Raw genomic sequence first — 14,894 nt, forward strand, 5'->3', positions numbered from 1 at the left:
TTCCGCCAACCTGATGACACAATGCATGTGGTATATTAATTAGCGAACAATTGATTTCATTCTGATAATATGTGGTATATTGATTAGCTGACAACCGATTTCATTGACGTGATTAAAACACATAATTTTACAATGACAATGTCTACTTGAGTTTATAATTTATTATGGACTTCAGATATGTACACGATCACGACATTTTGGATGGCAGTATGTTTGATTGGAAGTGTTATAATTAAATGGCGTTCTTTATCAGCTATATACAGAAAAATATGGAGGAAATATAAAGAAATAAATACAGATGATTTAAAATGAAGTGCATAGCCTTTAAAGAACTTCCCATGTGCAGTCCAGAAGTGCCGATAGATGTAAGAAAAGATCAATCAGATTTAGAGACAGTTTTGATTTATCTATTTACGTTATTTATGATCGAAAAAATGTTCAAAAGTCTTTCTTATCGTGTTTTATTGTTACCTTGATAGGAATATTTGTCCGAATATTTCCAAGTTGATTCTAGGTCAGTGAAACATTAAAGTGTACGACAGAGTAGAAATAAGAATGTTCTGGTCAGGTTTATACCGTAGTACTTCCAATTGTTGTTATCTAGGGGAGATAATTCACATACAAGAAAATGACAACCATTCTTCCCTCGGAATAGAAAAAAATTCTGAGCAGGTATTTTTGGCGTCTCGTCAAATATCGCTCTCAGTTAGGTTTTTAGTGTTCTATCTTTAAAAATATGTTCCAGTTTGGATAAGGGCACGATTCCTTTTCATGACTTCTTTGTCTGTAACAAATTTCCAAGAACAGAATTCAAAACTTAAAAATGAATCGTGAGAAACAGTATAATCACTAAATACACAATAAAACGATATGTTTTTCACTCTTGTTCATTATTTTTTTAATTTCGAAATACATTAAAAACACTCTCTCATAATCTCATCGGTTGAAGTAACAACTAGAAATGGATTATAGGTTGCTTACTGAGTAATGACAATCCTACACTAACTGTACTTCATGATGTACATAATAACATAGTATGTGTTTATAGCGCGGTTACCTTCATTGTAGTAATGACAAAAGTCATTCGCTCCTCGATAAAGGTAGCGATAAGTTTTTGTTCGATTTTTTAAAATTCTAATTGTTAAAAAAAAAAAGAAGAAAATAAATTGACAAAAGTCGAATTCTTACCCGCGTAAAATAATTTTACAAAACAAATTTGCTCATAGTTAAGTATTGAGACCATATAAAAATACAGAGTTAGTCAAAGTTCAAGGGTATACATATCTAGGTATATTCTTTAACTTCAAAGGCAGTTTTTTAAAGCCCTCCTAGCGAAAACAGACGGTCCGCTAAAACTTTTTTACAAGGAAACCGATTAATGACTTTCACTACAATAAAAACTATAAAAACGAAACCCAATCTTACAACACTTGAACCAGTTCTTATTATTCAACACAAAAAAAATGCTGTACACTGAGAAACAGTTATATATACATATTAAAATTATGTCAAATGTATAAATAAATTAAAGGTTTCTTACTTGGAATGAATTATTTCATATATCCCGCAATTATCGAATCTAATCTAAACCGCCCTTACTTCATCGACATGTAGCCGATAGCAATATCTTAAAAACCATTATACATGTACGTAATTTATCTGACTGAAGACAATGCTAACGCGTGAGTCTAAAATTCGCTTTAAATCTTCAACGTAACAACACACATATATTGACGGAATTAAAAAAGTGATTAATGGAGTTCTTTAAATGAAATTATATATCAGTTATCTTAGCAGAACAACCATGTTTTTATGTGACAGTTATGTACATTTTGATATTATGCAATGTCAGAGTGCCCTTGTTTAAAAGCAGCATACACCGGTATGTGTACGGTTGGTACCGAGAACAATGATGAGAGCAATACTGGAATGGGACATGTCTACAACTGTATACACTATATATGTATACTGTACCTAAATGATTTTGACGCGTTGTCTTTATAGAAATGTGCCAGAGAATGACATAGAACACAGGACAACAGAGACAGCGAGATTGTGATGTTCAGTTCGCATTCTGGTTATACCAAATGGACGTAGATTTAGTGTTAATTATCATATAGATATGAGTAGTAATTAATATTACATGAACATTTCTATTGATACTGACCTCATGAATAGATTTAGATATTACATACATCGTAATTGAACATGGAATTGTATAACGACAATAAGGCGAAAAACATCTATATGTATATTAACTTACTCGGTATCTAAACAGCTGATAAAGGGAGGTCTCAAAATGAAAAAGATAAGCATGGTACCATCTGGATATGCACCCTTTCTCGGACCTCATCGGCTGTCAAGCCATTGCCTCATTGCACGCGCAGTGCTTTTCGCGCTGATCAATCAGAGAACGCGACACATACACTAAGAGAGTGAAACGAAGGGAAATAACTCTAATAGATCAGAATGATTTGTATCATGATATCGCTGAACTACATACTGACCTCATCAACTACCTGTAATGGTAGATAAACTTGACAAAACCAATATAACTTGACTTTCCTGTCACTTTCCCAGTGTATAAACATTCAGATCAAATGTTTGAACAGCCGCGCAGAAACACTTTACAAATGAAAGAATTCCAGAAAGTAGCATTTTACAACTATTGGAGTGATTTCGAACAGAAAAATGATGAAATTCATCTTGCATTGATCAAATACAGAAAATAATACTGCTATCAAAGTGATACATATTGTCATTACATTCGTAAAATACGTCGACAACAAACCATGAAGATGAAATACAATGGATGTTTTAACCGTAAACATTTACAATCATACAAAGTGATACATCTGAGAGTCTGTAAAATCTAAATCACATGACGCCATAACAGGAAATCCAAAAGTAAGGTACATCTTAATATAATTTCACAGGTAATTTTGCAGTATACTTATCTACTTATCTCAATACTGTAATGTATAATGGCACAACAATGGTTGATTCTCGGTAACAGGCAATGCAATGTTGATTCCCTTATACGAATAACTCTACACTCCATTAGCACTATTTAAAACAAAAATACAGTTTAGTCCACACCCATCAAAATCACGCACTATTAACATACACTTCTGATTGCATTGATAAAATATGTCTCTAACCACACACATTCAGACCTCTGCCACGGCCGAACTAAAAATAGCTTTGTGTTGTCCGTTCGATAGGACCATATTCTGATCAGTCTCCTCAGTCTTTGTTAACATTCTACTTTCCACTTCCGCCTCACCAGGTAATCGAGGCTGTTCGGAAGCCCTCGCACATCGCCTAGCGATGCGCAGTCTCAGACGATATAGTCCGTAGATTAACATATGCATGATGGGACAACATACAAACACGTAACCTAATGAAAGAACCAGTGACGACACAGGTTTTTCACCCCAGTTTAAAAACGAATATACCACGTGACCGGATATAATCTGATATATAGTACAGAATATAATATAGATTAGATTGTATATAACGGGTATGTAAAAATGCTGAAATTTGATTGGCTTTGCCGTAAAAGAAACACACAAGATGACGTAGAGAGCGTTGATGCCGTGCTTGTTGATGGACGTGGCTGCAAATGCTGTGAGAACAGAAAAAAATAGGCAATTACGTTTAATACAGACATATTATTGATACATCTCTAACACGTTGTCTTGGAGTTCATTGCTTACCTCAGAAATAAAATTATTGCAGAACTGTCATATAATAGCAGAACATTAGTGTTCCGGCTTGAATGTAAGGCGTATGAGATTTTGAATATTTGAATTGAGTTTACTCTGTTTGGTTCGTTTGGACTGAATGAATTTTTTTGCTTGTTTAACCTAAATGTTGAACATTTTATCAGTTTGACCAGTCATTGCTGCGTTTTGAAATGTCTTTGAGTTGTTTCAAGTTAACTTTGGAAGCAGAGCTTGATTTGGGTCTGAGTTGCCATTACGTACATTTCGCCAGGAGAACCCAGTACGTCAGTGTTAGTAGTATGGCCGAGGTGTTCATCGTGTTGAAGATTACCCAGTTAACCTTCATATACCACGGCATTTCCTCTGAAAAACACCATAAAGTGGATTTATAAGTAATTCAGCGATAATTAAATTCATATTTGATATACATGTTTGTGAACGGTTTGCTTGAAATTAATTTTAGTATCCATAATATGTTTAATAAAATAAATACATGGTAAGTTAAGAAGTAAGAAATTGTGGGTGGAGTAGCTTAGCGACTAAGACATTGTGTTTTGGAACAGGTGGGCAATTAATGTCTCTCTTATCACATGTAGACAATTTCTCTTTGTTTTAACAAACTTTAAAGTTTCTCTGGCGCGTCACAAGACTTTGAAATTGTTTTCGTGATATACTATATTATCTGCCAATTCAGACTTAAATACTTACTTTCTGTTTTGTCATATTTGTAGAAGTGGGTGTAGCTAGCGATGATGAAGTCGATGAAGGAATGGACTGTTATAAGCGTGTAGGACCAGTTGGTGAGGTAGACCAGCCACGAGGCTGGGTGTACGTCCCAGGTAGCGTTGAAGAAATAGGCATCGTAGGCACACCAGATCAGGTGGAACATCGTCCAGAAGGATGACCATATTAGGTAGTGAACTCGACTTCCCGCCTGTTACAAGGTAATAAAATCAATACGGTCATTAATTTCCCTCTCAAGGACCTAAAGAATCAAATTCCTGTCTTACCTACTGTATAGAAGTCACATATTTATTTGGATATATGAATATTCGCTCTGTATTTATGTTAGCGCTTTGTTTAATGACCGACGAGATTATAGCGAGATTTACTTCCTCTCGATTATTAGTATTACCAACTAAACAGCATTGCCCAGAAAGGTTCGTCACGCTAATTGTTACGTTCATCAGACCAAACGGTTCGGTTTCATGCTGATACGGTGTGATAACCGAATGTTCCGAAAGTCTTCATTTTATTCACAGTTATCAAATCTGCATGGAAAAGATTACAAAACGACATTATATAACGGAGTTATTTATAATTCCTCCTTTCTATAAGATATACATTGTATGTAAGTATCGGATATTTGGAGGCTAAGGAGTCTGGGTTGTGGTAGCTCAGGTCAATGAGAGTATCATCTCACTAGCTCAGGTCAATGAGAGTATCATCACACTAGATCAGGTCAATGAGAGTATCATCTAACTAGCTCAGGTCAATGAGAGTATCATCTCACTAGCTCAGGTCAATGAGAGAATCATCTCACTAGCTCAGGTCAATGAGAGTATCATCTCACTAGCTCAGGTCAATAAGAGTATCATCTCACTAGCTCAGGTCAATGAGAGTATCATCTCCCTAGCTCAGGTCAATGAGAGTATCATCTCACTAGCTCAGGTCAATAAGAGTATCATCTCACTAGCTCAGGTCAATGAGAGTATCATCTAACTAGCTCAGGTCAATGAGAGTATCATCTCACTAGCTCAGGTCAATGAGAGTATCATCTCACTAGCTCAGGTCAATGAGAGTATCATCTCACTAGCTCAGGTCAATGAGAGTATCATCTCACTAGCTCAGGTCAATGAGAGTATCATCTCACTAGCTCAGGTCAATGAGAGTATCATCTCACTAGCTCAGGTCAATGAGAGTATCATCTCACTAGCTCAGGTCAATGAGAGGTATCATCTCACTAGCTCAGGTCAATTGAGAGTATCATCTCACTAGCCAGGTCATGAGCAGCAATCATCTCACTAGCTCAGGTCAATGAGAGTATCATCTCACTAGTCAGGTCAATGAGAGTATCATCTAACTAGCGGCAGGTCAATGAGAGTATATCTAACTAGCGCAGGCAATGAGAGTATCATCTCACTAGCTCAGGTCAATGAGAGTATCATCTCACTAGCTCAGGTCAATGAGAGTATCATCTCACTAGCTCAGGTCAATGAGAGTATCATCTAACTAGCGCAGGTCAATGAGAGTATCATCTAACTAGCGCAGGCTAATGAGAGTATCATCTCCCTAGCTCAGGTCAATGAGAGTATCATCTCACTAGCTCAGGTCAATGAGAGTATCATCTAACTAGCTCAGGTCAATGAGAGTATCATCTCACTAGCTCAGGTCAATGAGAGTATCATCTCACTAGCTCAGGTCAATGAGAGTATCATCTCACTAGCGCAGGTCAATGAGAGTATCATCTCACTAGCTCAGGTCAATGAGAGTATCATCTAACTAGCTCAGGTCAATGAGAGTATCATCTAACTAGCTCAGGTCAATGAGAGTATCATCTCACTAGCTCAGGTCAATGAGAGTATCATCTCACTAGCTCAGGTCAATGAGAGTATCATCTCACTAGCTCAGGTCAATGAGAGTATCATCTAACTAGCTCAGGTCAATGAGAGTATCATCTAACTAGCGCAGGTCAATGAGAGTATCATCTAACTAGCTCAGGTCAATGAGAGTATCATCTCACTAGCTCAGGTCAATGAGAGTATCATCTCACTAGCTCAGGTCAATGAGAGGTCGTTAGTACGAGCCCAAGTGGGCAGTGTATCGTTCTTAATACAGTCTCTGACATTGTTTAGAACGACATGACTAAGAATTTTAACATAATTCAGTTTAATACTTGAGTCATTAACCCATTAGTCAGGTATTGTATTGACGGTCGTTCGACAATTTGAGTCATTAGGACATTAAATAAGGTTACTGTCAGAGGAAACCATTGTTAAATATAAAATCAGGAACATCATCACATGTTACACCAAACATTTGTTTTTGTGTAGATTTTCACGACTAATTAGGGCACGACGAGACTGCATCTGACACGTCATTGAAACGAAGATAAACCGGAAGCTGAGACCGGAACAGGACAAGAGCACATAAGGAAGAGCCTCTTAAAAGGTCACGGAAAGGTTTTGGTAGTAATGCGTGTTTAATGAGAAAGATGAGTTAAATCAGCTTGCAAATATGATATATCTTGACCTTTGTTTCGGCAGTTGTTACTATTTGCTTAACTAAGCCTAAATGGAGTATTCACGTGGCGAAGTTGTAAGGTTTATGAAGAAGGACAACATTTCATGTACACATGTTCTAATAGGCGTTTCTGCTAATAGCCGCAGGTTAGCGTTAGCGAAACTATATGTAACAGGTAACTCATTCTATATCGGACACAAATTTGACAACATATTCTGAATCTTACGGCAAAAAAACATATTATATATTTATTACAGTCTGTGTTAATCACAGACCCTTATACGTCCCGGATCTTTCCTTAAACATGTATTTATCTAGATCGATAAAGGATATGGCACTGCAATTTGTCATTTTGTGTTAAATCAATCCTATAGCTGAGTGTGTAGGTCATATTGTGTTAAATCAATCCTATAACTGGGTGTGTAGGTCATATTAAGTTAATTCAATCCTATATCTGGGTGTGTACGTCATATTGTGTTAAATTAATCCTATAACTTGGTGTGTAGGTCATATTGTGTTAAATCAATCCTATAACTGGGTGTGTAGGTCATATTAAGTTAATTCAATCCTATATCTGGGTGTGTACGTCATATTGTGTTAAATTAATCCTATAACTTGGTGTGTAGGTCATATTGTGTTAAATCAATCTTAGAGCTGGGTGTGCAGCATACACTATGCTTTCTATTGCCTGTATAGTTTAAAACTATTAGTTTGCTAGACTTATCAAACTTGTGCTCACAAAATTTAATTTTATTAGTTTGCAAAGCGCATCAAACTTGTATTTGAACAGTTTATCACTATTAGGTTGCACGATCTATCAAACTTGTGTTTGCACAATTGAACATAATTAGTATGCTTGGATTGTCAAACGCGTGTTAAGTTGATTTTTAAATGGATTTGATTTTGAGCTACATTTCTTCTTGCCAGCCATACCACAGTACATGTATATAAATTAAATGCTTCAAACAGGGCTGCAGAAAATTGAAATATTTTACCATTAAAACCAATTGCCAATTTCATCAACATTAAATGCAGTAGGCAATCATGATAGGGGAATTATGTCAATCATAACAGCTTGCCAGTCATATTGAATGCCAGGTTACGTTATATCAATGTGTCTCCTTACGATAGGGTGAAGATTTTGACGATATTTCAAAACTGTGGAAAATGTCGACCGCACGATTGAAAGATATAGGCATATTCTTTCATACGAGCTGTTCAACAAAAATCCATTAAAATGTTCTTTTTAATACAATTTTAAATTGAAAGACGAAATTGTCCCGACATAATAAACGCATGTTTAGATGTACCAGGCAGTGATATGGCGCCATACAATGGCGTCACGCCGACAGCAGGGCTACATGCCATTTTGATAGGGTGTCTCAACAAAAGCCTCTCGTTTTTGCCATTATTTGATACTTTTTGCTTTCAAAATTAATATCAACGTTGTAGTTGAATGAATACATAAATATATATAGCTCGTTTATCGTCGCTTCATTTGCATATCATTATGGCTGCTACAGAGCATACCATTTTGCATCAGTACAGACTCAATTCAATTCAACTTTATTCCGTAAGTTTTACAACTTATTGGATAACATAATATACATTTGTACATACATTTAAGGACAAAGGCATCCACTCTTACATAATTCATTATTCATTCTAAAAAAAAGTACTTACTCTCTTCACATACATCTACAGTCAACAAAAATAAATCTTACAACAATCTTACAGAACAATATAACAATTAATATATTATTAATGTAATAAGTTGAAAATGAATATATTTTAATTAAGATTTGATAACAAATCTTTCCTACGTTTATTACAGACCTAGTCCTGAAAACTAGTATATCCTTTTGTTTCCATTTCTTTCACATTTCACTGGTTTACTTCAGTTACAAACATTTGCTTTGCTTTGTTTTGTTTTGATAACTGGCCTGTGTTTACTGTACCGTGTCAAGTATAAATGTGTAACATCGCCCAGTGTTTACTGTACCGTGTCAAGGTTAAATGTGTTACATCGTCCAGTCTTTACTGTACCGTGTCAAGTATAAATGTGTTACATCGTCCAGTCTTTACTGTACCGTGTCAGATATAACTGTGTTATATCGTCCAGTCTTTACTGTACCGTGTCAGGTATAAATGTGTTACATCGTCCAGTCTTTACTGTACCGTGTCAGGTATAAATGTGTTACATCGTCCAGTCTTTACTGTACCGTGTCAAGTATAAATGTGTTACATCGTCCAGTCTTTACTGTACCGTGTCAAGTATAAATGTGTTACATCGTCCAGTCTTTACTGTACCGTGTCAGGTATAAATGTGTTACATCGTCCAGTCTTTACTGTACCGTGTCAAGTATAAATGTGTTACATCGTCCAGTCTTTACTGTACCGTGTCAGGTATAAATGTGTTACATCGTCCAGTCTTTACTGTACCGTGTCAGGTATAAATGTGTTACATCGTCCAGTCTTTACTGTACCGTGTCAGGTATAAATGTGTTACATCGTCCAGTCTTTACTGTACCGTGTCAGGTATAAATGTGTTATATCGTCCAGTCTTTACTGTACCGTGTCAAGTATAAATGTGTTACATCGTCCAGTCATTATTGTACCGTGTCAGGTATAAATGTGTTATATCGTCCAGTCTTTACTGTACCGTGTCAGGTATAAATGTGTTACATCGTCCAGTCTTTACTGTACCGTGTCAAGTATAAATGTGTTACATCGTCAAGTCTTTACTGTACCGTGTCAAGTATAAATGTGTTACATCGTCCAGTCTTTACTGTACCGTGTCAAGTATAAATGTGTTACATCGTCCAGTCTTTACTGTACCGTGTCAGGTATAAATGTGTTACATCTTCCAGTCTTTACTGTACCGTGTCAAGTATAAATGTGTAACATCGCCCAGTCTTTACTGTACCGTGTCAGATATAAATGTGTTACATCGTCCAGTCTTTACTGTACCGTGTCAGGTATAAATGTGTTACATCGTCCAGTCTTTACTGTACCGTGTCAGGTATAAATGTGTTACATCGTCCAGTCTTTACTGTACCGTGTCAGGTATAAATGTGTAACATCGTCCAGTCTTTACTGTACCGTGTCAAGTATAAATGTGTAACATCGTCCAGTCATTACTGTACCGTGTCAAGTATAAATGTGTTACATCGCCCAGTCTTTACTGTACCGTGTCAGGTATAAATGTGTTACATCGTCCAGTCTTTACTGTACCGTGTCAAGTATAAATGTGTTACATCGCCCAGTCTTTACTGTACCGTGTCAGATATAAATGTGTTACATCGCTCAGTCTTTACTGTACCGTGTCAGGTATAAATGTGTTACATCGTCCAGTCTTTACTGTACCATGTCAAGTATAAATGTGTTACATCGTCCAGTCATTACTGTACCGTGTCAAGTATAAATGTGTTATATCGTCCAGTCTTTACTGTACCGTGTCAGGTATAAATGTGTTACATCGTCCAGTCTTTACTGTACCGTGTCAGATATAAATGTGTTACATCGTCCAGTCATTACTGTACCGTGTCAAGTATAACTGTGTTACATCGTCCAGTCTTTACTGTACCGTGTCAGGTATAAATGTGTTACATCGCCCAGTGTTTACTGTACCGTGTCAAGTATAAATGTGTTACATCGCCCAGTGTTTACTGTACCGTGTCAAGTATAAATGTGTTATATCGTCCAGTCTTTACTGTACCGTGTCAGATATAAATGTGTTACATCGCCCAGTCTTTACTGTACCGTGTCAGGTATAAATGTGTTATATCGTCCAGTCTTTACTGTACCGTGTCAGGTAGAAATGTGTTACATCGTCCAGTCTTTACTGTACCGTGTCAAGTATATATGTGATGTGAACCATGCGGTATTACCAAGTGTTAGTACATATATATTTGATGTGAACCAATTCAGTGTTACCCCGTTCAGGACATCGCTGATGTGATCACCTTCTGTCAATCCCTTGGAGACGACAAAAACATCTATAATTGGTAGCAAATTATTTACATTGTCTGTCTGACGAGTTTGACAAGTTTTATACATGGCACCTAAAATAATCTAACCTATCTATTATATATATCCAGATGATTATGTCACCCTCCTAGTAGACAGCGAATGCAGGTGAGCATACAAAGGTAAGGTTAACATATAGCACGCTCTAAAGCAATATACCAATAACAGCGCTCTTAACGCAATAAATCAATAAAATCACTGCTTTATAAGTCACTAAACCAGTCATGTCATTACTAAATAAGTCAATGAACCAGTCACATCACTGCTAAATAAGTCCACGAACCAGTCAAATCACTGCTAAATAAGGCCATGAACCAGTCACGTCACTGCTAAATAAGTCAATTAACATGTCACGTCACTGCTAAATAAGTCAATAAAGCAGTCACATCACTGCTAGTAAATCAATTAACCAGTCACATCACTGCTAAATAAGTTAATAAAGCAGCCATAGCACTGCTAAATAAGTCAATGAAGTAGCCATAGCACTGCTAAATAAGTCAATAAAGCAGTCACATTGCTGGTAAATACGTAATTAAACCATTCACAGCACGGTTAAGTTATTAACCTAATTAAAACTTTGCTATGGCGTTAACCCAATCACTGCACCTTTACGTCATCAAACCAATAACAGCAATGTTAAGTCATTTAAACAATTGCAACTTTGCTAACGCATTAAACCAATTAAAGCACTGTTAATTCATTAAACCAATTAAAGCACTGTTAATTCATTAAACCAATTACAACACTGCTAAGCCAGTAAACAAATTTCCACTTTGCTAAGGCATTACACTAATTACAGAACGCGCTAAGGCATTAAACCAGTTACAGAAAGCGCTAATGCATTAAACCAATTACAGCACGCGCTAAGGCATTAAACCAATTACAGCACGCGCTTAGGCATTAAACCAATTACAGAAAGCGCTAAAGCATTGAACCAATTAGAGCTAATTACAACACGCACTAAGGCATTAAACCAATTACAACACGCGCTAAGGCATTAAATCAATTATAGAAAACTCCAAGGCATTAAACCAATTACAGCCTGTGTTAAGGCAATAAACCAATTACAGAAAGCGCTAAGGCATTAAACCAATTACAGTACGCGCTAAGGCATTAAACCAATTACAGGACGTGCTAAGGCATTAAACCAATTACAGTACGTGCTAAGGCATTAAACCAATTACAGTACGTGCTAAGGCATTAAACCAATTACAGCCCGTGTTAAGGCAATAGACCAATTACAGTACGTGCTAAGGCATTAAACCAATTACAGCACGTGCTAAGGCATTAAACCAATTACAGTACGCGCTAAGGCATTAAACCAATTACAGTACGTGCTAAGGCATTAAACCAATTACAGTACGTGCTAAGGCATTAAACCAATTACAGTACGTGCTAAGGCATTAAACCAATTACAGTACGTGCTAAGGCATTAAACCAATTACAGCCCGTGTTAAGGCAATAGACCAATTACAGTACGTGCTAAGGCATTAAACCAATTACAGCACGTGCTAAGGCATTAAACCAATTACAGCCTGTGTTAAGGCAATAGACCAATTACAGTACGTGCTAAGGCATTAAACCAATTACAGTACGTGCTAAGGCATTAAACCAATTACAGTACGTGCTAAGGCATTAAACCAATTACAGTACGTGCTAAGGCATTAAACCAATTACAGCCCGTGTTAAGGCAATAGACCAATTACAGTACGTGCTAAGGCATTAAACCAATTACAGCACGTGCTAAGGCATTAAACCAATTACAGCCTCTGTTAAGGCAATAAACCAATAACAGTACGTGCTAAGGCAATAAACCAATAACAGTACGTGCTAAGGCAATAAACCAATAACAGTACGTGCTAAGGCAATAAACCAATAACAGTACGTGCTAAGGCAATAAACCAATTACAGTACGTGCTAAGGCAATAAACCAATAACAGTACGTGCTAAGGCAATAAACCAATAACAGTACGTGCTAAGGCAATAAACCAATAACAGTACGTGCTAAGGCAATAAACCAATTACAGCCTGTGTTAAGGCAATAAACCAATAACAGTACGTGCTAAGGCAATACTTGCTGAGTACTGTTAGGGCTAAAGCTAAGATCATACGAATACGATGTCCATAGCTTACTTGCCCAATCATGAACATTTTATAGGACCATCATACTGAAATACCATTCCGGTAAACGGTTAAATGAAACCGTACCCGGTCACGCTATCCTAGCAGACGCCAACAGAAAGCAAAGTATCAACTTAACTGTGATTGGCCTTGGTCAGATGACGTATCCCATAATCTGTCTCGCTTTGCAAGACGTCAAGTTAAGTTCCTTGTTTAAATAGTTGAGAAAACTGTTTGGGAAGTTCAGAGAAAGTATTCCAAATGTAAAGGGGGATGGATCAAATTTATTTGTGTCGAGCTTTAGTCCTCAAGAAGACTACAAAAAAGCAATACCGCAATATTGCACGGGTTACAACAATACTAGCCTCTTCGCATGTGCCTTGGGTAGCAGGTGTCTATTTTCTCACTCCATTCCCCGACTTGTAGGGGCACAAGGCAACATGGATAATATAATCTTATCAATTTGTATTTATATAATATTTATGGTGCTAACCCAACCAGATAATTTGAACTCATGTTACTTGTATATATCCCGAGATGACTTGTATGGTAGTAAGGAGATGTACCAGCTGAACGAGTTGTTTTTAGCTTAGGTGACAACTATACACTATGTATCACGTATGTTTCACGTAAAGACTACCGCTACTAGGTAACGGTGTGTACATGCGTTAATGTAACAAAAACAGTTCGATTATGCAACACGAATTGTTTTCTCACGGTCTCAGTGCGGTACGAGTCTAATCCCTGAGAGTCAAACATTGTACACCAGTGTCTCCTTCACAGAGTTGTTGGTAAGTGTGAGGGAGCATATATCGTAGACTTTACTTGAACACCCAGGATGTGTAATTCTAACGGTTTGTCCAGTGTTGTATTGATTCTTTGATGCTTTTTCATGGTATGGGTTTCTCGATTATTTTATTATTACTGAATACATTTTGATGATTTTCATTGTGCTATCACAGACGATGATTGTGTGAATACCGTTAAAACAAGTGTACCCTACGCCGTTTCCTGATCCAGTAGCGTGTTTGTAACACCCCTGGCATCAGTAACGTGTATGTAACACCCCTGGCATCAGTAGCGTGTGTGTAACACCCCTGGCATCAGTAGCGTGTGTGTAACACCCCTGGCATCAGTAACGTGTGTGTAACACCCCTGGCATCAGTAACGTGTGTGTAACACCCCTGGCATCAGTAACGTGTATGTAACACCCCTGGCATCAGTAGCGTGTTTGTAACACCCCTGGCATCAGTAGCGTGTGTGTAACACACCTGGCATCAGTAACGTGTGTGTAACACCCCTGGCATCAGTAGCGTGTGTGTAACACCCCTGGCATCAGTAGCGTGTGTGCCCACCCCTGGCATCAGTAACGTGTGTGTAACACCCCTGGCATCAGTAACGTGTGTGTAACACCCCTGGCATCAGTAGAGTGTGTGTAACACCCCTGGCATCAGTAGCGTGTGTGTAACACCCCTGGCATCAGTAACGTGTGTGTAGCACCCCTGGCATCAGTAGCGTGTGTGTAACACCCCTGGCATCAGTAACGTGTGTGTAACACCCTTGGCATCAGTAACGTGTGTGTAACACCCCTGGCATCAGTAGCGTGTGTGTAACACCCCTGGCATCAGTAGCGTGTGTGTAACACCCCTGGCATCAGTAGCGTGTGTGTAACACCCCTGACATCAGTAGCGTGTGTGTAACACCCCTGGCATCAGTAGCGTGTGTGTAACACCCCTGGCATCAGTAGCGTGTGTGTAACACCCCTGGCATCAG

General features: G+C 37.7%; 1 protein-coding gene across 1 annotated transcript in view; it reads right to left on the reverse strand.

Moving 5' to 3' along the window:
- Positions 1-873: 873 nt before the first annotated feature.
- Positions 874-14,894, reverse strand: part of LOC117331675 — a 28,570-nt gene continuing 14,549 nt past the window's right edge. The window contains exons 4-6 of the mRNA XM_033890507.1: positions 4,437-4,662; positions 3,990-4,091; positions 874-3,628 (exon numbers count right to left, since the gene is read on the reverse strand). Of these exons, the coding sequence (XP_033746398.1) occupies positions 3,171-3,628; positions 3,990-4,091; positions 4,437-4,662 (786 nt within the window). The 3' untranslated portion in view covers positions 874-3,170. The remainder of the gene's footprint in view (positions 3,629-3,989; positions 4,092-4,436; positions 4,663-14,894) is intronic.

This window comes from Pecten maximus, chromosome 7 (genome assembly GCF_902652985.1).
Source record: "Pecten maximus chromosome 7, xPecMax1.1, whole genome shotgun sequence".
NCBI lineage: Eukaryota > Metazoa > Mollusca > Bivalvia > Pectinida > Pectinidae > Pecten > Pecten maximus.